At 35.9% G+C, this 25973-nt stretch overlaps 1 protein-coding gene across 1 annotated transcript in view; it reads left to right on the top strand.

The window, feature by feature from the left end:
* The window catches only part of FREM1 (FRAS1 related extracellular matrix 1), a 379269-nt gene that overhangs the window by 226737 nt on the left and 126559 nt on the right, over positions 1-25973 (top strand). The window contains 3 exon segments of the mRNA XM_053702577.1: positions 11465-11660; positions 12056-12320; positions 19741-20155. Coding sequence (XP_053558552.1) covers positions 11465-11660; positions 12056-12320; positions 19741-20155 — 876 coding nt within the window.

The raw sequence follows: 25973 nt of genomic DNA, 5'->3' as shown, positions 1-25973 counted from the left end.
TATTTTTGCACTTCTCGTCTCAGTCTGATTCCTGGCACCTTGTCAGTCTCCTCTTTTATCTCCCTGAGGGTAGGGGCAACAATGAGAATTTATAAGTGCTCATTTTCAAGAAAATAAGTAGGTACAATGGGCCCCAGTACTAGGTGCTGTGTGGACAAGGTTCTCAACTTGAGAACCTGTCTGCATGGATTTGCAACAAAAACGCAGTGAACTGTATATCGTTGCTCGGATGTATCATTAGACACTTGCACGAGAATGAACTGTCAATCACCCCGAGCAAGCGTGTTCAGGTTGATTTCAATACACCATGTCAGAGGTGGCCCCGACTGTAAGAAGCAGCGGTCTGGTGACCAATACTTTTTACATTATGAGATGCCGGCTTGCATGTGCGAGCCTGTCCTGCAAGTGCTCAAAAGCAGCTTACGCTGCTTAATATATTGAGCCCAATATGTTTTTACTTTGATTTAACATATTTGTTTTTACTAATGGAACGCTGTTTCATACACTTTTAATAGCAGCAAGGGCTACTAATGACACATAGTAATATAGCTGCAGTAATGAACATGATTTTGCCTTTACAACGAGGCATCCTCGCAAACATCTGTGAATCTAGGTCATTGTCAAGTGAAGATTACATGCTACAGTATTGCTCAAAAGATGACATTACATCATGTTAAATACTCACAAAACAGTCATTGTTTATTCTTCAAAACCAAGAACGATAAAATCATTTCCCAATGTTAGGTTTTAAAATGAATGAGTTCTTTAAGTGAAAAAAAAGTATTAGTATTGTTATTGTGTTGGTCCACTTCTTGCCTTGATAACTGCAAAACAGACTTGGAATGGACAGTTTCAGGTTTTCCTGGGGCATCTTGTGGTACCAAATATGAAGTTCCTGAAGTTGTCAAAGGGTTGTTGGCTTCTTTTATATTATTTCTGCACCCATCTTATTCCAACAGGTTTATTGTATTAAGTCTGAATTATTCCCAGACTATTATATTTAAATTAGGACCTGATTCTCAATAACTTGCCTCATAAAGTGAATTAATTAGATTATTTAACTGAGCACTATAAAGTGTGTCTCTCCTTCACATTAAACATATTAGTGAACGCCCCTTAACCAGGGGCGTATTTTGGCCTAGGCAAGCAAGCCACTTGCCTAGGGCAGCAGATTGTAGGGGGGCAGCACATTTTTGTGGCTATATTTATAAGAAGCAAGCAGTCATTTTAAAAGTATTATACAGGTATATAATGGGAAATTTTGCCTAAGCAGCTAGCATTCTAGAGGGTATAAGAGAGTGCCCCTGGAGCTCATAGTTTAGAGGTAACTGTGAGCCTTTCATTTATTTAGCTAGCTATTGCCTTTAGTTCTGTTGGTTTTCAGAACTTACCACTGTGTTTGGAGAAGTATTGTTTCAAGAAATCTGTGGTGTTTTATTATATATATTGCAGCAATATATAGATATGTGTGTATGTATGCCTGTGTGTGTCTGCCTGTGTGTATATATATATATATATATATATATATATATATATATATATATATATATATATATATATATATATATATATATATAAAACAAATAAATCCAAAGGATGCACTGGCCTTGATTCAAAATATTTCATTAGTGAGTTAACGTTTTTAGGGAGTAACCTTTCACAGGAGTCTGAGGACGGGGGTTATTTCCTAAAAACGTTAACTCACTAATTAAATATTTTGAATCAACGCAAGTGCACCCTTTGGATTTATTTGCTACTTATATACTGGATGGCACAGTTGTACGGGAGGAACAGAGAGCAGAGAGTGCTGATATCTTGGTAATATATATATATATATGTGTGCGTGTGTGTATATATATATATATATATATATATATATATATATATATATATATATATGTGTGTGTCTGTATATATATATATATATATATATATATATATATGTGTGTGTGTGTGTGTGCATGACAGTGTTTATGTGCATAACTCTGTGTGTATGTGTGTCCTTGTCTATGTGTATGTGTGTACATTTTGTGCAAGCCTTGATGAACATTTACTTTGGAAATGTTTTGGGCAGCAGAATCTTGAGTACCTAGGGCAGCATAAAACCTAAATACGACACTGCCCTTAACATTTCCCCAAGGTAGAAAAAAGCCTTTAAAAAACAGTCTAAAGGGCCTTGTAATACGGATAATGCATCTTATAGAATCTCATCACACCAGAAAGCTTTAGAGAATCAAACTCTTAATATGGTTACTCTGTAGCCTATTTTCACCTGTGAATTGATAAAAAAATAAATATAAAATTAGAAATAAATTACATTTTTGTTTAATTTGTGTTTTAAGTAATAGTATTTACCTTTCTGCTCTGTGACAATAGCACAGAATCATCTTGAAATATGCAGTTGCCACAATCCTGGTAGTTGTGCTTTATTGTGACCAATAAAGTATTTTCAAGAATGTCTCTGTATATCTCACCATTTAATAATTCAATACAACTTACCCATTTATAGGATATACATTCCCATACCATCCGGCACATATGTTTAACTGTAGACACAACGCAAAATAAATTTTATCAACCTCTTATTACATCTATCACTCTTACCATATCACAACATAAGACTTTTCTGTTTTCTCACATTTACAGCAGATCTCATTTGTTGTACAAGATATCACGCATATTGTCTATTATATACATTTAAATGTGTAAATTTCAGAACTGTCCAATAGAAATAGACTATAGAAAAGAGGTAAAAAGAAGCTTAAATAATCTAGATGATTTATAAATATGTACATCCACAATGGTGTTGTTGCACAAAATATCCGTTTAATTCCAAATCTGAAAAGGTCAGTTTGGCATTTTGTCTAGTGCCCTTAGCTGTCAGATACGATAAGTAAAAAATGGTAATAAGAATAATCTATTGTAAAGTATCGAGAAATAGGATAGATATTTCTGTGTGTTACCTCGGGAATCAGCATAGTAATGCTGAGAAACGTGTAGCAATATGTGTATATTAATATAAGCTCTATGGACACACTTTTGTTTTCAAATAATTTCAATGTTTTAATAAAGTGTTTGACTTATATACTGTTTGGAGTCGATTCACAATAACAGTGCATGAACAGAAATCAGCAGATCCTCTGATCAGGAATGGAGATGTGGGGCCGATTTGCTGACACACTGATCTCTCAGCTTGCTGCATTAACCACAGTCTGGTGCTGCCTAGTCTGAGTATAATCTGTTACAGTGCTATATGGTGAAGGTCTGTTGTGGTTATTCTGCACTAGGAAGCACCTTTCCTTTTTTATTCATATTTACTCTCTGATACTGCCTCAAAATGGTGAAATTGTCTTTAACCTGGAATTCTCTCATACTTATTAAACCTGTTCTTGAGTTTCAGGTCATGAAATTCAGTTACTTCCTTGCTTTTCACAAATGTATGTAACTTACTTAATCTTCTCATTGCAAAAGAGGAACATATCTTCAGGGGTTTTTGTGGTTTCCAGCTTAATTATTGCTCCAACTCAGTCACCTGCATTTTCGCCATGGGACGTTGCAAAGACGCTCAGTTTACTTTTATACCAAAGTCCTTCTCATGGTTAAACAAACTGGCAAAATTCTTCTTGTTTTTTTACATTGGCTTGCAGATGCATCAGAAAAATAAATAATCTTTCCTGTCTTGGGAAATATCCCCTGTACCTTCAATAATATTCTGCTTAGTTTCACCAGTCGTTCTGAGACATTGAATTGCTTGCTGATTTTGTTCAGAATTTTAACTTTGTCTTCTTTGTTTGCTATGCCACACTTTTCTTTAAGAGCCTCTATCTGTCATATTCTTCTGTTGACAAGAGTTTTTGCACTGTTATATTCTGCTGGAATCATCTCATCAAACAATTCTCAGAAATTTATTTTCAAAGTTTCAGAAATCTTTCGTACTTTAGCTCTCAACGCACTGTCTTTTATCTACACTTCTCTTCCTAATCTTGAATGCAGGGGATACTCCAAGAGCAGCACAAGCTGAGTCAGCCTTGTGAAGAGAATCTTAGGGTAATACATAGTCCTCTGCTCCATACATGTGTCTTTTTCAATCATAAACATTTTTTGTAGCAGGTGAGACAGAGTGACATACCAGGGACAAGTTTTAGAGGATAGTTCTTTTCCTTTGACATGTGCTCTAATCAAATTTCTCATTGTACTTACAAACTGATGTAACATCACATCCTACCCTTGAACACAGTAACTTATTTTCTTCTGAGCTGTAGTCACTTACTGCTTTTATCACAGGAGAAACAACACCATAGCTCTGTTTATGACACTATTCATTTGTAAAACACCCAAGTGAACACAGTCGGCTAGATTTAGAGTTGGGCGGTAGCCGTCAAAACCAGCGTTAGAGGCTCCTAACGCTGGTTTTTACCGCCCTCTGGTATTTGGAGTCAGTCAGGAAAGGGTCTAACGCTCACTTTACAGCCGCGACTTTTCCATACCGCAGATCCCCCTACGCCATTTGCGTATCCTATCTTTTCAATAGGATCTTTCTAACGCCGGTATTTAGAGTTGTGGCTGAAGTGAGCGTTAGAAATCTAACGACAAAACTCCAGCCGCAGAAAAAAAACAGTAGTTAAGAGCTTTCTGGGCTAACGCCGGTTTATAAAGCTCTTAACTACTGTGCTGTAAAGTACACTAACACCCATAAACTTCCTATGTACCCCTAAACCGAGGTCCCCCCACATCGCCGCCACTCTATTAAATTTTTTAACCCCTAATCTGCCGCTCCGTACACCGCCGCCAGCTGTTATCCCTATGTACCCCTAATCTGCTGCCCCTAATACCGCCGACCCCTATATTATATTTATTAACCCCTAATCTGCCCCCCCCAACGTCGCCGCCACCTACCTACACTTATTAACCCCTAATCTGCCGAGCGGACCGCACCGCTACTATAATAAAGTTATTAACCCCTAATCCGCCTCACTCCTGCCTCAATAACCCTATAATAAATAGTATTAACCCCTAATCTGCCCTCCCTAACATCGCCGACACCTAACTTCAAGTATTAACCCCTAATCTGCCGATCGGAGCTCACCACTATTCTAATAAATGTATTAACCCCTAAAGCTAAGTCTAACCCTAACCCTAACACCCCCCTAAGTTAAATATAATTTTTATCTAACGAAATAAATTAACTCTTATTAAATAAATTAATCCTATTTAAAGCTAAATACTTACCTGTAAACTAAATCCTAATATAGCTACAATATAAATTATAATCATATTGTAGCTATTTTAGGATTAATATTTATTTTACAGGCAACTTTGTATTTATTTTAAACAGGTACAATAGCTATTAAATAGTTAATAACTATTTAATAGTTACCTAGTTAAAATAATTACAAAATTACCTGTAAAATAAATCCTAACCTAAGTTACAATTAAACCTAACACTACACTATCAATAAATTAATTAAATAAAATACCTACAATTATCTACAATTAAACCTAACACTACACTATCAATAAATTAATTAAATACAATACCTACAAATAACTACAATTAAATAAACTAACTAAAGTACAAAAAATAAAAAAGAACTAATTTACAAAAAATAAAAAAATATTTACAAACATTAGAAAAATATTACAACAATTTTAAACTAATTACACCTACTCTAAGCCCCCTAATAAAATAACAAAGACCCCCAAAATAAAAAAATGCCCTACCCTATTCTAAATTAAAAAAGTTCAAAGCTCTTTTACCTTACCAGCCCTTAAAAGGACCTTTTGTGGGGCATGCCCCAAATAATTCAGCTCTTTTGCCTGTAAAAAAAAACATACAATACCCCCCCACATTACAACCCACCACCCACATACCCCTAATCTAACCCAAACCCCCCTTAAATAAACCTAACACTAAGCCCCTGAAGATCTTCCTACCTTATCTTCACCTCGCCGGGTATCAGCGATCCGTCCTGGCTCCGAAATCTTCATCCAAGCCCAAGCGGGGGCTGGCGATCCATAATCTGGCGGCTGAAGAGGTCCAGAAGAGGCTCCAAAGTCTTCATCCTATCCGGGAAGAAGAGGCGATCTGGACCGGCAACCATCTTGATCCAAGCGGCATCTTCTATCTTCATCTGATGACGACCGGCTCCATCGTGAAGACCTCCAGCACGGATCAATCTTCTTCTTCCGACGTCCAACTGAAGAATGAAGGTTCCTTTAAGGGACGTCATCCAAGATGGCGTCCCTCGAATTTCGATTGGCTGATAGGATTCTATCTGCCAATCGGAATTAAGGTAAGAAAATTCTGATTGGCTGATGGAATCAGCCAATCAGAATCAAGTTCAATCCGATTGGCTGATCCAATCAGCCAATCAGATTGAGCTCGCATTCTATTGGCTGTTCCGATCAGCCAATAGAATGCGAGCTCAATCTGATTGGCTGATTGGATCAGCCAATCGGATTGAACTTGATTCTGATTGGCTGATTCCATCAGCCAATCAGAATTTTCTTACCTTAATTCCGATTGGCTGATAGAATACTATCAGCCAATCGGAATTCGAGGGATGCCATCTTGGATGACGTCCCTTAAAGGAACCATCATTCTTCAGTTGGATGTTGGAAGAAGAAGATTGATCCGCGCTGGAGGTCTTCACGATGGAGCCGGTCGTCATTGGATGAAGATAGAAGATGCCGTTTGGATCAAGATGGTTGCCGGTCCGGATCGCCTCTTCTTCCCGGATAGGATGAAGACTTTGGAGCCTCTTCTGGACCTCTTCAGCCGCCGGATTATGGATCGCCAGCCCCCGCTTGGGCTTGGATGAAGATTTCGGAGCCAGGACGGAACGCTGATAACCGGCGAGGTGAAGATAAGGTAGGAAGATCTTCAGGGGCTTAGTGTTAGGTTTATTTAAGGGGGGTTTGGGTTAGATTAGGGGTATGTGGGTGGTGGGTTGTAATGTTGGGGGGGGGTATTGTATTTTTTTTTACAGGCAAAAGAGCTGAACTTCTTGGGGCATGCCCCGCAAAGGGCCCTGTTCAGGGTTGGTAAGGTAAAAGAGCTTTGAACTTTAGTAATTTAGAATAGGGTAGGGCATTTTTTTTATTTTGGGGGTCTTTGTTATTTTATTAGGGGGCTTAGAGTAGGTGTAATTAGTTTAAAATTGTTGTAATATTTTTCTAATGTTTGTAAATATTTTTTTATTTTTTGTAACTTAGTTCTTTTTTATTTTTTGTAACTTAGTTAGTTTATTTAATTGTAGTTATTTGTAGGTATTGTATTTAATTAATTTATTGATAGTGTAGTGTTAGGTTTAATTGTAGATAATTGTAGGTATTTTATTTAATTAATTTAATGATAGTGTAGTGTTAGGTTTAATTGTAACTTAGGTTAGGATTTATTTTACAGGTAAATTTGTAATTATTTTATCTAGGTAACTATTAAATAGTTCTTAACTATTTAATAGCTATTGTACCTGTTTAAAATAAATACAAAGTTGCCTGTAAAATAAATATTAATCCTAAAATAGCTACAATATGATTATAATTTATATTGTAGCTATATTAGGGTTTATTTTACAGGTAAGTATTTAGTTTTAAATAGGATTAATTTATTTAATAAGAGTTAATTTATTTAGTTAGATAAAAATTATATTTAACTTAGGGGGGTGTTAGGGTTAGGGTTAGACTTAGCTTTAGGGGTTAATACATTTATTAGAATAGTGGTGAGCTCCAGTCGGCAGATTAGGGGTTAATGTTTGAAGTTAGGTGTCGACGATGTTAGGGAGGGCAGATTAGGGGTTAATACTATTTATTATAGGGTTATTGAGGCAGGAGTGAGGCGGATTAGGGATTAATAACTTTATTATAGTAGCGGTGCGGTCGCTCGGCAGATTAGGGGTTAATAAGTGTAGGCAGGTGGAGGCGATGTTGAGGGGGCAGATTAGGGGTTAATAAATATAATATAGGGGTCGGCAGTGTTAGGGGCAGCAGATTAGGGGTACATAGCTATAAAGTAGCTGGCGGCGGTGTACGGAGCGGCAGATTAGGGGTTAATAATAATATGCAGGGGTCAGCAATAGCGGGGGCGGCAGATTAGGGGTTAATAAGTGTAAGGTTAGGGGTGTTTAGACTCGGGGTACATGTTAGGGTGTTAGGTGCAGACTTAGGAAGTGTTTCCGCATAGCAAACAATGGGGCTGCGTTAGGAGCTGAACGCTGCTGTTTTGCAGGTGTTAGGTTTTTTTTTCAGCTCAAACAGCCCCATTGTTTTCTATGGGGGAATCGTGCACGAGCACGTTTTTGAAGCTGGCCGCGTCCGTAAGCAACGCTGGTATTTAGAGTTGCAGTGGCGGTAAATATGCCTGTACGCTCCCTTTTTTGAGCCTAACGTAGCCATTCTGTGAACTCTAAATACCAGCGGTATTTAAAAGGTGCGGGAGAAAAAAAGCACGCGTAGCTAACGCACCCCTTTGGCCGCAGAACTCTAAATCTAGCCGAGTATTTGCATATATGGATAAAATCCAGGAACACACTTTAGCTCCTAGCATCTAACTCACAAGAATGCAGCCAACACACTGACAAGCTGTGTCCATAAATTTGCAGGTTTGGACATGCCCAGACATGCAAAGACAAGTCACCCTACCCTAATGTTATGTTTGTGCCTTCATCAACATGAAAGATCATGTTTCACGGTTGCCATTATAAAATGTAGAGCTCATTGACAAACATAAGCTATTGTATGTCAATCATAAACTTAATTTGTTTCAAATACTGTTCATTTTTATTATGTTATTTTACATCTTGTTATTTCTCAAAACACATGACTAATGTAGGCTTTTCTCCAGATTTCTACTAGCCCTATCTCTTTAACCAGTAAAATCTCAAACTCAATTTGTACAGCAGAATGTTACCATAGAGGACTTATATCTGTAAATATTTACTATCTGGTCCAGCACCAGTGAAAATGTTACTCTCACCACCATAAAAAAAATTAATAATAAGAGAATCCTCAAACCTGAAATGTTCTGCATGCACACTATACTCACCTATGTACCCCCTAAAAAATGTAGGATAGGCTTGAACCCTTCTGATTAAAATTGACCCTAAAAGTGGAACTTTTAGCGATTTTAATCATTACATTAGGAATTAAATTCTAAGTCTAAGGATCAAAAATGTTTTTATATGTACATGTACCTTGTAATGTGATCTAGAGATGGTCCAAGGAGATAGGAACATCGTGAGCTGTGATATTGAGGTTTCTGTAAACATCTGTATGACCAAAATTTGTTGTGCACCATGTCACAAAGCTGAATACTGTGATTAAACCAAGTAACAAAAAAACTGAAAATGGTCAAGCAACCCATGTTGGACAACTTGAGATGGATTGACCCTATACAAATTATACCACTTAAAAGAATGGAATCTTCTGCATTATATATAGAGCCACTCTTGGACTCTAAGCCATATATAGAAAAATAAACTATAGTAGAAGGTACTGTATATTGAATCTTAGATAAAAGCATACTTGAGCTAACCGATAACTATAAGGATTGGTTACCTATATAATTCTTATCAAACTTTACGGAGGGTATAACTATGCATGTAAAATAAATATGCATGGTGGTTATAAAATCAACCATAGCGCACAGATTTATATACTGATATAACAGTCTTACTAAATCAAACATAAGGAACCCCTTACATGACAGACTAATATGGCAATAGGAGACTACATGGAGCTAACTGGTGATAGGTTAAATCATAACTGCTAAGATATATTATAAAAAGGCTGATCATTGAATTAGATCATGTACAAGTGTACCATTGGTATATACCCAAAAAATAAATATATCCACATATATTGACTCCCTTAATCCCTATCAAAACTGGAACATAATAATAATATCTGTTTGGACATTCATCCCTGAAAAAAACAACAGAATAAAGATACGAATGGGGGGGGGGGGAATATTGATCAATAAAGCATCTTGTCTGTACCAATATAAATATCTTTTTTTTATTGTTTTATATATATATATATATATATATATATATATATATATACACACACATATATACATATATATATATATATATATACATACATACATATACAGTATATACTATTATATATACAATTTCCAAACTACAATATCCATGTTATACTTTCTGACTAAATGGCAAAGAAATTACATTTTTTACTGAATATCCATGTAAAAACACAATATAAGGGTCACTAGCATACTTGTGAATTTCAAAATGAGAGGAAACTCAGAAACAATTTTAATACTGATTTAAATGTAACTTCAATGTTCCTTTGTACTGGCAGCAGATAGGTTAAATTACTGATGGTGCATCTATGACACCACTTATTGCATGGTACATGCAGCTTCATAAGGATGTATATAAGACGCAGTGTCCCCTCAGTTCTATATGTCACATATCCAGATTAGACCTGTGATCAAACCACAAGCCCCAGCATCCCCATTCTAAGTAACAAACCCACATTAGACCTCAAACCAGATCCCAAGGTGATGCAGCCCCTCTATTGGCCACATACATCAGACTAGAAAAAAGGTTTGGCTTCACTTCCCCTTTATAAGCCACATAACACTAAACTTAGATCTGACAAGACCCTTCAGCTCTTCTATCAGGTACATGCCCACATCATATCAGTACATGAGCCTGCAGCTCATCTCTCAGGCCCATACTCACATCAGAAACCAGGACCTCAAACCCCTTAAAGGGACAGTCTAGTCAAAATTAAACTTTAATGATTCAGATAGAGCATACAATTTTAAGCAACTTTCTAATTTACTCCTATTAATTTTTCTTTGTTCTCTTGCTATTTTATTTGAGTGTAAGCTTAGGAGCTGGACCGTTTTTGGTTCAGAACCTGGGTAGCCCTTGCTGGATGGTGGCTACTTTTAGACACCAATCACAAAGTGCTACCCAGGTGCTAAACCAAAAATGGGCCGGCTCCTATGCTTACATTGTTGTTTTTTTCAAATAAAGATACCAAGAGAATGAAGAAAAAATTGATATGATTAAATTAGAAAGTTGTTTAAAATGGCATGCTCTATCTGAATCATGAAACTTTAATTTTGACTAGACTATTCTTTTAATTTAAAATCCCATACCCAGTGGGCTGTATCTAAAGCATAAAGGCTAGGAAATGTCTATGACGGGGCAAAAGAGGAAGAGGAAACTACTGGTCCTACCTGCCTCACTGCAAAAAGTACACAGATAGCACGCTAATGCACACGGGTAAGCGGAGCAAAGTGTCAGCACTGTCTGAGATATAGAAATCAAAGACATAAGCTGGTGCTTAAACCCAGAGACGAATCAAGGCATGGATACCAGCAGCATTTCCCTTTTGTAATATGGATACATAGTGTATATATAGCTATTTTATATAGTAATATAGTACAGGTTTGTAATGTGTATGGTGGGTGTCTATTTCACAGGTAAATGAAGACTGGGTGACTATGAAGCCTGGGATGAAATGCACCCAGGAGGATATTGATATGAATCTGGTTAGGTACGTGCACACAGGGATTATAGGCTCAAGGAACCAAGACAGCTTCACATTTCATTTGTGGGATGGTAGTAACAGGTCACCAGAACATAAACTGCATATAGGAATCAAGGACATGGAAAAAGGTATGTTAAAGTATATTAATGTCATTGCATACTAAATGTGTATGTGTTCTGATCTATTGTATGTGTTGTTATCTAGAAATAAAGCTGAAGTTGCCATTACGATAGGTGGCTGCTGAGGGCTTAGTGTGATCTTCTTTCCTAGTCAAGTCCTGCACCTTTGCTATCAAATAAATCAGATCAAGATGATGTGGTGAAATTACACAACTTTAATGATAAAAATATATAATTGTATTGCAGTTACCATAAAGTGATCAGCTTAAATGAAGTAGAGTAACATAATGACTGATGTATTATGCATGTCTAGCAATTACTGACTTAATTAAACCCATATAGAGTCAGGTAATAACTATAATACAATAGTAAAACATGTTACTTTCTTCCCTCTTTCTGCATAGGAGACATTGCAATATCTGTAAAACCTCTAAGCTTATCAAAGGGAGACAAAGCTATCATAAATACTGATGTCCTCCTTGCTACCGATGACACTGACAAACCAGAAGAGCTCCTATATGTGCTGTCCTCGCCTCCTCAGTATGGGCAGATTGAATATGTCACTCATCCTGGAATTCCCATAACAAGCTTCAGTCAGATGGACATAGCAGCTCAGATGATCTGCTATGTTCATGACAGTAGAGCTACCACTGATGCCGATATGTTCAGGTACGTGTCTGGATTTAAAGTACTTTTGCCCCTGATTTTTATGAACTGAATAAATATCATAAGCCCTTCCGTGTCAGTGCAATGTAACCTATTGATTTATTTAAACTATAAGTATAAGCAATTGATAGCAGTAGTTCTTAAACTGGATTTGCACTTGTATAGCTGATATATTGATCAATAAGCCCACAGTCTAGTTGTGGAATGGGTTACAGGGTTAACATCAAGGGCTATATTACAAGTGGGACACAATCAATAGCGCAGGGTGAGTTATATTTTGTTGGTATTACAAGTGGATGGTTAAATATTTTAACTAAAGCATTTTAATCAAAAATACCAATTGAAAATGCTGCACTATTTAAGACCATAAGTAAACCTTTAGTATTAATATTATGGCACAGAACTACAGGAAGAACTCCACTACTTACACATCATTGACTTTAGAGCTCAAGCAACCAAATATGAATATTAATTTACGCCTCAATAGATGTCTATTATGTGAGGGATTAAGAAGCACCCGCACTATCCAACATGCAGATGTTAGCGAGCCCTAGACTAATGCTCTAATAATAAATTACTTTGGAATGCACTCAAGCAATATTAACGCACAATATAGCTAACATTTTTGCACTCCACTAATTTAGGCCCAAATGTATTATTTGGATGATTGTTAAAAAAAAGTACAAACAACTTTTAAAAAGAATGGTAATGCTAGTAATTGAATCAAAGTTTACTATAGGTCATATATTTAAAATCTAAACTGGTGAGCATAATTGGTGTTTAATTTCTTGTTTTTAGGTTGGACAGCATTTTGTGCTGTATTGATACTAATTTTATCACAAACAGATGCTACAGAAGTCCATTGTCTTTAGTTATATAATTAATTTAAGTTTATGACGATTAGAAAATAAATATATGGGCAAATTATACATTTGTTCAGTAATAAAAAATGTTAAATTCATTAGTGTGTAAAATAAATAACATCAAACGTAGATTGAGTGCTGAGGTCAATAGTACTTTAAGAATTAATAAGGAAAAAAAATGGATACATAAAGCATAAACGGTTATGAATGTATTCCATAGCCCCTGCATCTGGTTACAGCAGAACTGCACCTGCCATTCTAGTGTTCTCACATGAGATTGTCACGGGTCCAAGTTAGTCATATAAAGCCAGTGTGGACAGGCTGTTTTTTTAATGAAAATATAATTAGGAACCCTTAAACAAAGACTCATTAATTTTTAAAACTATTTTAATTAACATTTCTTGCAGTTAAAAAGCTGGCAAAAAAACCATGACCGTTAACCTTGTGTGCTTCCCTTTGACTGCTTTTTGCAGCAGGCCAGAACAGTCGGGACAACATTAATTAATGCACGTCTGAGTGATCAGATTTTATGTTCCACTACTGCACTTTCTCTGAGTCAGAAATATGACTATATATTGTTGTCTAATGCTTCTGGGTTGGAAAAAGAATGCGGCACCGCTTGTTTGGACAGATGACATCGAGTGATTAGCAACCCCTGACATCAGGTGCCGACAGGAGAATGCCAAGTACACAAGCAAATGTCCTCCATTTTGACATGCTGGCTTGATTCTACATTGAGTTGGCACTATTTACTGCTCTTGCAAAAAAAAAAATCTTTATCTTTTTAAATTCCATGACAGATGGCAGCCTCTGTAGCCAGTTCCATCACCATGGAGCTTCAGGCTTCAGAGAGGATCTGAAAGGTTCAATTGAAGATGCAGCTCGCGCTGAGCATCAAGTACTTTCACTCACAGATTTTAACTGTTTAAACCAAGGCAAAAAATGTGTTTGACTCATTGCTAACTTGGTCTTCTTTAGATATAGATATAGTGTACACCTTCCAAAAACAACAAGTGTACACTTCTCTAAGCATATGTGCGCTTGTACAGATAACAAACATTTTTAAAAAGTTTGAAGAAAATATCAAAGTGAGACAACCTTTATTTTGTAAAAATTAAGTATGATTTTCTATTACTAGGAGACTAAAAAAATAATAATAATAATTATCATCCACATAGCAGTTTAGCTGAATCTGATAAACAATGCTTATTATTACAACTCACCTTAAAGTGAAGGTCCATTTTGATGAATTAGTGCCCGTTTTTTTTAACAAACCTATTAAAAACAAGGGCACTTTAATTAATCAAAATTGACATTTCACTGTTTTCTTCAAAAATGTACCTTTTAATTCTGAATGCCGCTCCAGCGATTCCCCCAGCCGTCGGAAGCCTCTGCAGACGTCAGAAATTACTAATCAGGCTTCCTCCAATCACAGCTTCCTCCCCCGGGGAATCTTGGCCTGATGCAACGCTGTGATTAGAGGAAACCGGATTCGTCATTTTGGACCCGCGAAGACAGCTTGCGACGGGCGGAGGAAGTGCTGGAGCGGCTGCCAGGATTAAAAGGTAAGTTTTTGATGAAAACAGTGAAATGTCAATTTTGATGAATTAAAATGCCCTTGTTTTTAATAGGTTTATTAAAAACCGGGCACTAATTCATCAAAATGGACCTTCACTTTAAAGGTACATGTTTATCAACCATGGAAACATGAAAAACTATCAGGCCTTGAACCAACCAGGCCACCACCCTGAGGTCTGTACAAGTATTGTAGTTGGAAGCTTAAAGGGATATGAAACCCAAAAATGTTAGATGGAGAATTGGGGCACCATTTAATTTGCAGACCCTAGAGACCTTGAATGTTCAATTATCACTTTATTTTCTTTATAATTTTATTTTTAATAAAAACATTAAAACATTTAAATGGAATAACATTAGATGATCATATTTTATTTGAGTATGTTTTATTTTTTATTACACTAGGATTCGGAATGTTCTATTAAGGAGGTGCTAGTATTTAGTGTCCCTTTGAGTATCACATGCATCCTACTGAAATTCAGAACTCGTAGATGTCGGGGGGGGGGGGGGAAGATAAATAACCTTTGTTCTACAGCTGTGCTTTTTTACTAAATGCATGTTTCTTCACAAACAATACTACTGGATTTATATTCAGTGGCTGACAGAGACAGAACTGACCACTATTAGTAGAGAAGGAAAAGCCTTCATATGTCTGGCAAGAAACATTGATTTACATCAAATAAAAAAAAGACATAATATGTCTTGAAATTTCCTTCTTTATATAAAAAATTATTTCATATAAGACTCCACCCCTACATCAGCACATCTAAAACAATGGACTTCATTTAGTTATTTGTACTGCTCCATACTGTGACTCTGCTCACACTGATTATAGACTGTTCTCTTCACTCCCATTGCTTCCCGACAATCAAGTAAGTCACCTAAGTATACACAACCCAGTCACACACAGCATTTCCTTAAGAAACCCTATAACTGTCAAACTGCTCAAATTATTCGTCTCATTTTCCATTTTTATACTTTTCAGTGGTTATATTCTCTAACTGAAACTGTATGATTTCTGCACTAATAAACCTCATATCACACTCACATTACTGTGCAGTCCTATAGCCACAAAAAGCACAATATTCCCTTGCCTCAGAGCCTCTCTGAGAGCCATATCTCCACATAAAGACCCACTGACATCTACAAACCACATGAGACTAGTGCTTAGACTCCTGACCCTGTAATTCCTGTTAGTCATATGCACACAAGAGACCTTAGATTAGACCCTATAGCCTTGCAGATCTTCTGCCTCATACGTTTTTACTTGTTACAAAAATGTTATATGCTGTTTGCTTTTTTGGACATTTAAAGTATTAACAGGCCTCAGTAATCACATATTGGTTAGCAGTAACTTATCATTTTTGCAGCAGTTTCTTACCAATTAAGCAGGGTCGGCTCCAGAACGAATGAAATAGGGGGGCATTTTTTTTTTCACAAGGGGCACGCATTTACAAAGCATGTATGAGAGTTAAAATAAGAGCAGACCTACATATTCTGCAGAAAGTGTAGCTTCTGGCTGGCTTATCCCACATTTGGAGAATATGAGCTAAATCACTAGGTAAAGGAATGAAGTCTACATACTATGCAGTGCACTAAAACAGAGCGATTAAACTTGAGACCCCCAGTGCAATAGCTCCTTAAAAACAATTCACCCCTTAATCACCATGATCCAAAACCCTTACACTCATTCTCACAGTTCGGCAGCTAACTCCTCCCCCAGCATGCAGCATTACATAACATTCATTATTTTATTTATTATTTTTAAAGCGTATATCATATTAATATTTTTTGAGGGGGCACAGCATTCCGTTTGGGTGGGCATTGCCCCCCAATGCCTCCCCTTGGAGCCGACCCTGGTCTTAAGCCAATTACCATTTCCATCAGGTCCGATCAGAATAACCAGCATTGTAACCTGTACCCAATTTCTAAACATTGAGGCAGTGCCATAAATTGTAAAAGATAGCAGGATTTGCCTAACTACCACACCTACCTACCGTTGTCATTTTTTTTTTTTTTTGGTATTTGAAGGTCCAGTAGGTCCTATATATGTCCTATGTCTAAGGCTTGCAGAAAGTATTAAGACTTTGTCTTAGCTTTAATTTTTAAAAAGAAAGGAACACTATGGATGAGTCATCAGCCTGAGGTAATAAGAGTAAATGCCAGATTATTAAGGGTCAGATTATGAGTGGCACGCTAACAGTTGCACGTAAGCGATATCGGGTTTATCGCGCCTGTTTGCGTGCGTCTGAAGTAGTTCACGTATTACAAGTTGAAAGTACATGCGATCGGTTGAGCGCAATGGAAGTTAATGCGCGCCGATTTAGCGCAACCTCAGAGCTCTGGTTAACTGTTACGATAGCATAAAAAGTTGCACAAAACATCTCAAAATTACATGTAAAAGTACAGTTGCACTCATAATAACCTTAATAAAAATCATTTTTTTTAAATTGCACAAAAAAGTTATAAAGGGATCAAAGATATGAAATTGCAGGTGTTAGGGGGAAAAAGTCAGGCAAAGGGCTTTAACAGAGATATATACATGTCTAATGATGTATATATGTACTGTATATAAATATATATATATATATATATATATATATATATATATATATATATATATATATATAAAACAAATATTTGATTTGTGGGTGTATGCACTCTCACCATCTGTCTTCAACTGCCAGGGTGCTGTAAAGATATGTCCACAGTTTCAACAATAGAATAAGCACTCTCTGGACTTTAGCCGTCTGTGTAATAAAGATTTTATTAGTGAAATCTTTATTACACAGACGGCTAAAGTCCAGTAAGTGCTTATTCTATTGTTGAAAATATATATATATGTGTGTGTGTATATGTATGTATTTATATACAGACATACTGTATATACACATATAAGCACAAATACATGTGTACACACACATACTATATATATATATATATATATATATATATATATATATATATATTTATACACATATATACATATACTATATATATATATATACACACACATACACATTAGAGCGATTTGCATCAAGTAGATGAAAACATGTAAAAGCATATTTATGCAATATTCATTTTTAATAAAGTGTTATAGTGTGTATTTACTGTAAATATTTTATATTCCGATGTTCTGTACATAGCAGAATATGTTTTATGTTCTAGATATGTTTGAGTGTACATCCTGTTAAGAAGGCTTTTTTTAAGTCAGAGATTGGCAACTTTTGCACGCTCCCAATGTTGATCTCAGAAATGTCCGTTTGCGAAACTGTAATAAGAATATATTATGGCTTAATGTAAAGAGTGCAACCATAGAGACATTCCCACGATCTTGTGCTCTTGAGTTGCTAAGTTTAATCTAATCAGTCTGCAGTCATACATTTTATTTACAAATGGCACTGAAACAATTATACGAATGTGAATACAACATTTTCATTGTGGTTCATTATCTTTCAGCTAGAGGTCTGATCACAACTTGTGTGTTGCTTGTACTATAAACTGTATTAAAAAAAACTATACAATAGCATGCTCTTGTACCAATTCCATTATATTTATACGAGAAACTATCAGTTTTGAAATTTTCAGTTTTATGTGTGGAAACTGGATAAGGAAATATGTCTAATATCTGCTTAAACATGCAATAAATGCACAAGGATATTAAAGTGAAGGTAATGTTTGACGAATCAGTGCCCGGTTTTTAATAATCCTATTAAAAACAGGGGCACTTTAATTCATCAAACTTTACATTTCACTTGTTTTGTTCAAATACTTATCTCCAGGGCGTATTTTGGCCTAGGCAAACAAGGCACCGGCCTAGGGCAGCAGATTGGGAGGGGGCAGCACTTTTTTGTGGCTATATTAGTAAAAAGCTTACAGTTATTTAGAAGTATTATACAGGTATGTAAGAGAGATTTTGCCCAAAGAGCTTACATTCTAGGGGGCATACGAGACTGCCCATGGTGCTTACAGTTTAGAGGTAGCTCTGAACCTTTCTTTTATTCAGCTAGCTATAGCCTTTCGTTCTGTTGGCTACCAGCACTTAGTATTGTGTTTGGGGAAGTATTGTTTCAAGAAATCTGTTTTTGCTTTATGTATATTGCAGCGATAGGTGTGTTTGTGTATATATATGTGTGTGTGTGTATATATGTGTGTGTGTGTATCACTCTGTGTGTATCTGTGACTGTGTGTGTCTTTACTCCCTGATCAAAAAATATCACAGCTAAAAATGGCCTAAAACCTTAGAGGGGGAGGGGCGTAGGGGCAGCATAATTTTGAGTGCCTAGGGCAGCACAAAACCTTAATACGCTACTTACCTTTTAATCCTGACAGCTGCTTCAGCGATTCCCCCGGCCATCGGAAGCCTCTTCATATGTCAGTAATGGAGAATCTGGCTTCCTCCAATCACGGCTCCCCCCCCCCCGTGGAATCATGGCCTGAGGCAACACCATGATTTGAGGAAGCCGGATTCGTCATTTTGGACCCGCAAAGAGGGTTTGCGACGGGCAGGGGAAGCGCTGCAGCGGCTGTCAGGATTAAAAGGTAAGTATTTGAACAAAACAAATAAAATGTAAAGTTTGATGAATTAAAGTGCTCCTGTTTTTATTTAGGATTATTAAAAACTGGGCACTAATTCGTCAAACATTACCTTCACTTTAAACTTCCAGATTTTGTGACACACACACTATGTCAATCCTAGCAGGATACAGTTACCTTTATTTCTATTTAATATTCCCAAAAGAATTTAGGAAATTTGAGGAATATAAATCCACGTAATTATACTTGATACTAAGGATTTAACATACCTTATATTGGAGCACTTTATATAGAAAACAAATCTTATCAATTCATAATATATTTTTCAGCTAAAGTAAGATATCAGAACCAGCTCAAGGAAAGCCTTTGAGTAAAGGTTTGTTGTCATTTTTTGTGTAGATGGGGAAACAAGAACACATGCTGAAGGCTGCCTTGCCTCTTTTTGCCAGATTCCTTGTTAGCAACGGACTGAGAACAAAACCTGGAACCCTGAAAATTATACTGGACCCAGTAGACCGAGCTCCTCCAACCCTAACTAAGAATATGGGCCTAAGACTAGTTAAGGGATCTATGGCATGGATCTCTCCAGGTTCCTTGGAGGCTTGGGACCCAGATACAGCACCAGACAACATAACCTTTCACCTGGTGGGTCTTCCTCAGTATGGTCAAATATATCTACGGGGATCGCCACTACAACAAAGCCACTTCACCCAGAGAGACATTAACAACATGGAGGTTTCTTACAAACATGGAGGCCGAGATGCTCAGATAGACAGGTTCACTTTTATTGTTACAGACAAAACAAACAAAGGATTTATTATTGATGGAAAAGTGGAATCTGAACCAGTGCCATTCACAATACAGGCAAGTATTGGAACATTGTTTTATTAGTATTGCTTCTCAGTTGTATTTGTAGTAAAATGAAAGCAGCTAATGGATTTCATCTTTAATTTATCAGTCATTTCATTCTATAAATCTTTTGATTGTTTTGGCATTTAAGCACGCAGGTGTGTACATCTCTTTACAGCAGCATTCGGTATTCTGCAAACAAGAGCCTATTGTTTGGAAAGGGCAGGTCAAAAAGCATGAGTAAAACTTTCTTTTTGTGTAGAGTTTTACTCATTTGTAATGGGCACATGTAAAATTGCTGAATTTGGCAGAAATGTGTTGTTTAGTAATATATTGTATATAAAAGTATAACATTTCACACTAGATACCAAATTTAGAGAAATACAAGTGATTGCCCAAGAAAACTTCAGCACAGTGTACATATGAAATAAGACAACACATCCTTAAAACATCACATCACATTGTAGTAGTGAGGTAGTGTGCATTGCTGGCAAAAGTGTTGTTTGTAAACCATTACAGTAGTCTTGTTTAAGGATGGGCGAATGTGTTTATATCCGAATTCGAATGTTAGAACGAATGTTATTGTAGAAATTTGATTTACATAACAGAATGTTGATAAGAACGAATATTCTTAAAAATTCGATTTTCGAATGTTATTTACAGTTTTCGAATGTCACATTCGAATTCGAATGTTACATTCGAATGTCACATTCGAATTTGAATATTACATTTATAAAACACAATTGTAGACTAGAAACACTATTTCGAATGTCACATTCGAATCGAATATCACATTCGAATCGAATTTCACATTCAAATTTGAATATTACATTTATAAAACACAGTATTAGACTAGAAATACTATTTCGATTTCGAATGTCACATTCGAATCGAATATCACATTTGAATCGAATATCACATTTGAATCGAATATCGCATTTAAAACACAGTATTAGACTAGAAATACTATTTCAAATTCGAATGTGACATTCGAATTTGAATGTAGCATTCGAATTTGAATATTACATTTATTAAACACAGTTGTAGACTAGAAATAATATTTCAAATTTGAATGTCACATTTGAATTCGAATGTCACATTCAAATTCTTGAAATTGAATGAATACATAGCTAAACATTCTATTATTTGAACGAATATTTTAAAAATGTTATTGAAAAATTTGAAAACGAAAATTTGAAAATAGAATGTTATATAAACATTCAAAATTTGATTCGAACGAATGTATCAAAATTCATTTTAAATTTCGAATTTTTAGAAACATTCGCCCATCCCTAGTCTTGTTTAGTCTCATAATCACCCTGTTCCACCACTTCTGGTTCCTATACTAATAGTTGTGTGACTTTTTCTGATCTGTACTGTCCAAGTGCAGCACCATGAAAAATACCTAGTTTTGATGGGTACCTCTTAAATCCAACTTATGAGAGAATTATCATCCTAAAGCAGACAAGTTCAGTACACCATACACAGCGTATTCAGTTGAAACATTCCAAGAGAACCCCTGACCTTGCAAACAGTAATGGCAAATGGAATGTAAATACCGAGTTTGCTGGTACAAAAGTAGAACAACTATTTGTGAATAATTATCTTTTAAATGTTGTAGTCAGATACTTTATGATTTACATTTCAGCACCAATTTACAATGCAGATGTGCCCAATAACTTAAAGGACATGAAACACAATTTTTTTCTTTCTTTCATGATTCAGATACATGTAATTTTAAACAACTTTCCATTTCACTTTATTATCTAATTTGCTTCATTCTCTTGGTATCCTTTGTTGAAGGAATGGCAATCCACATGGGTGAGCCAATAGCATGATGCATATATGTGCAGCCACCAATCAGAAGCCCCTCAGTCTACTTAGGTATGCTTTTCAACAAAAGGATACCAAGAGAACAAAAAAAATTAGATACTAAAAGAAACTTTTTGGGGTTTAGTGTCTCTTTAAATTACACTTTTTATTTATTTTATTGTTAATTTAATTCAGCTATATTTGCATAAAAACATCTGATGTTTCCACCTTCAGTTGCATTGATTATTATTATTATTATTATTATTTGTACCTTTGGAGGCATAGGATTTTAGGTTTGCCTAATTAATATTCCCAATGACTGACATATTTGGGTTTCATATCAATTTAATATCTTGCACATGAAGCAAGAACCACTAGCAACGTGGAACAACAATAATTACAACTGCAACACTTAGTAAACAGGCTTGTAAAATGGTTTATGCAAATGTACTGTATGTAATTTGCAAGTCTCTCTTGTTATTGGACAATAGTCTCACTGGATAGAACACAAGGTCTGGCCATTCTAAAAGTCTGGTTTGAAATTTCCACCTACTTTACGATCCAACATACGGAATTTATAAAAATTGTATTTTCTCCTGTGAAATACCATGCCAAATCAAATCAGAAATGATTGTTTTCAAGTGTTTTTTTTATTTTTGCATATGTTAGAGTGGACTGTTTTTAATTCTGTTTTATTTATTTTTATTTTGTGCTGTAAAGTTTTGAGGGTGTTTTTTTTTTCCTTTTTTCATGATGCCATGATCCTTCTCAGCAAATCTTTTTCTATGTACTGAGCAGTTTACGAGAAAGATGCAGTACTGTTTATTATAATTGAGCTTAAAGGGACATGAAACCCAAAATGTTTCTTTCATGATTCAGATAGAGAATACAATTTTAAACAACTTTCCAATTTACTTCTATTATTTAATTTGCTTTCTTCTCTTGTTATCCTTTGCTGAAATGTTTATCTAGGCAAGCTCAGGAGCAGCAGAGAACCTAGGTTCTAGCTGTTGATTGGTGGCTGCATATATATATATATCGAATGTGATTGGCTCACACAGGTGTTCAGTTAGAAACCATTAGTGCATTGCTGCGCCTTCAACAAATTATACCAAGAGAATTAAACTAATTAGATAATAGAAGTAAATTAGAAAGTTGTTTAAAATGATATTCTCTATCTGAATCATGAAAGAAAAAATGTGGGTTTCATGTCCCTTTAACTAACAACCTGCAGCTGTGATGAGGGGTGGGTACAAATCTTTATGACTTCTGTCATATTAAAGTTGAGATGCTGCTGCAAGTTTTTTTTCTGCCAGATATTTTTATGAACAAGTCAAGGTCTATTATTACATTTCCCAATAAAAATAAGTCATTTAAAATTAGCTAAGAAGTAAAAAGAATTCTCCACCACTATCTCAAAATGTGTGCATAGTAGAAATGCAATATTTAACCATAATGTTTTGGATATTTTTGAAACTGCATAAAAATCAGAGATAGGGGTGAGAACTCATTTTGACAGCGCTTCACTTCTTTCAGATGAGCACCTTAATGTCACTTTAGGCCACTGGTTTTCAAACCTCTCCTCAAGCCTCCCTAACAGGCAAGATTTTCAGGATTACGTTGGGTGAGAGCAGGTTAATAACCATGTTTACTGATCAGATGATTATTTCACCAGTGCTCTAGTTCAGAAATTCTCAAAATCTGGCCTGAGAACAGGTTTGAAAACCAGTGCTTTAGGTGGTAGACAGACACACGTAGGGGCTCCATTCAAACCCTCTATCCTTTCCACAAAACATTTCTGATATCTAATGTTTCAGGCCGTTAACCATCTTTCAAACAAGTCATAGAATGTCCATCTATGTGTTGTGGGAGCTAACAAAGATGCTACATACCAGCACTCAACCACCAACTGAGCAGTGTGGGAGTGTGACTGCCTTTCAGCTTTTCCACATTACAGGTGACATCATTGTGCATTAAAGGGATAGTCTAGTCAAAATTGAACTTTCATGATTTAGATATAGAGCATGCACTTAGGCAACTAACTAATTTACTCCAATTATCCATTTTTCTTTGGGGTTTTTTGGTATCTTTATTTGAAAAAGGAAGAATGTAAGCTTAGGAGCCAGAGAAAGAAGAAAAATTGATAATAGGAGTAAATTAGAAAGTTGATTAAAATTGCCTGCTCTAACTGAATCATGAAAGTTTAATTTTGACTAGACTATCCCTTTAATGTGATGATGTAACCGTGCATCAGAAAGTTGTATAGGGTTTATTAAAAGGAATTAAAATAAATGCTAGACTGGGGCTCCAGTGCTCTTTTCTGATCTCTATTACAAATCTTAGACCAATCTTCTATCTTTCCCCATCATTAACACTCAGAGTACTTCTGTTCTATGTAGCTAGCGTACTCCTGTGTAGGTCTAAGGTATATGTTTATGGGTCTGTGTATTTATAGGTTTGTGGCACTTTTTTTGCTGAATAATTACTTGTTTAGTTTTAATGGAACAATATATTTCAATTTAATTTTAGTAGATCTACATTATATATAAACAGAATGTTGGGTACAAAAAAAAAAGTTAACATTCCTTTTTATTCTTAACTAGGCGATAAGCCTGCCCAGATGGCAGTCTATGTTCAAAAAATACAAACCCTCAAGCTAAAGTTACAAAAAATAAAAACAAAGTAAAATTACAGCAAAAAATAAACAAAACTATCCAAAATAAAAAAATTAAACCTAAGCTAATACCCCTTTAAAAATAAAAAATCCCCCCTAATCTAATACTAAACTACCAGTAGACCTTAAAAGGGCCTTTTGTAGGGCATTGCCCTAAGTTAAACAGCTCTTTTACCTTTGAAAAATACTAAGTCCCCCTAACAGTAAAACCCCCCACCCACCAAACCCCCCAAAATAAAAAACCTAACACTAAAAAACCTAAACTACCCATTGCTCCACAAGAGCATTGCAAGGGCATTCAGATATTTTACTGCCATTAAAAGGACAATCAGCTCTTTTTCAAGGCCAAAAAAACCCTAATCTAAAAAAAAAAACACCCCAAAAATTAAAATAAAAAAGCCTAAACCTCACATCCACCTCCATGATTAATCAAGTTAATGACACACTTACGAAACTAACGTTACATGATGTTTGACGCACTTTACACCCGACCTCCAGGGATTATTCATTTTATTCCATACTGCATAATAGTTATTCCAGGATCGATTATATATATATACAAACTCATGTGGCCTCTCGATCACTCATCATTGTGTTATTGACCATATCACCTGGTCGGATCATGCCCCCGTTACCTGCTCGATCTTATGGCCAGATATCCCCATCACACAAAAAACATGGAGAATAGACTATACCATACTAGATAACCCTTTAATCTTTACTGACATACTTAAAATTATACAGGAATATTTTGAGATTAACACCTACCCTTCTTCATCACAAGCCATTATTTGGGAAGCGCACAAGAGCGTTATAAGAGGGGCTTTAATCAAACACAAGGCATTCCTCAATAAGCAATACAGAGCTAAATATCATGATATCCAATCCAGGATTGGCACCTTAGAAGTCAAACACAAAGCAGACCCTTCTTGCAGTGATACTAAAACTCAATTGAAGGAGGCAAGAATAGAATTTCAAAAACACTTAGTGGAATCTCATCAAAAGACAGCACTTTACCTGAAACAACATTACTTTGAGGGGGTAATAAACCAGGTAGACTTCTAGCTAGAACCCTTAAAAAAAGACAGCTGCAATCTCACATACACTCCCTCAAATCCGCAGGTGGCCGCACGCTTCGTAGTAGTGACCAGATAGCTACCGAGTTCCATAGATACTACCACTCTCTATATAATATATATGATCATACATCAGAATCTGCATGAGCGGATGATATCTCTTAACACAAAGCCTTTGTTAGCTCATATCTGAATAATATTGACCTCCCCTCTCTGTCGAAGGAAGACTCCGATTTTCTGGATTCCCCAATAATTGTCGACGCTATTAAAA

The sequence above is a fragment of the Bombina bombina genome, chromosome 2 (assembly GCF_027579735.1).
Source record: "Bombina bombina isolate aBomBom1 chromosome 2, aBomBom1.pri, whole genome shotgun sequence".
Lineage (NCBI taxonomy): Eukaryota > Metazoa > Chordata > Amphibia > Anura > Bombinatoridae > Bombina > Bombina bombina.
The sequence above is the reverse complement of the archived record's forward strand: the minus strand, read 5'-3'. Positions and strand labels throughout refer to the sequence as shown.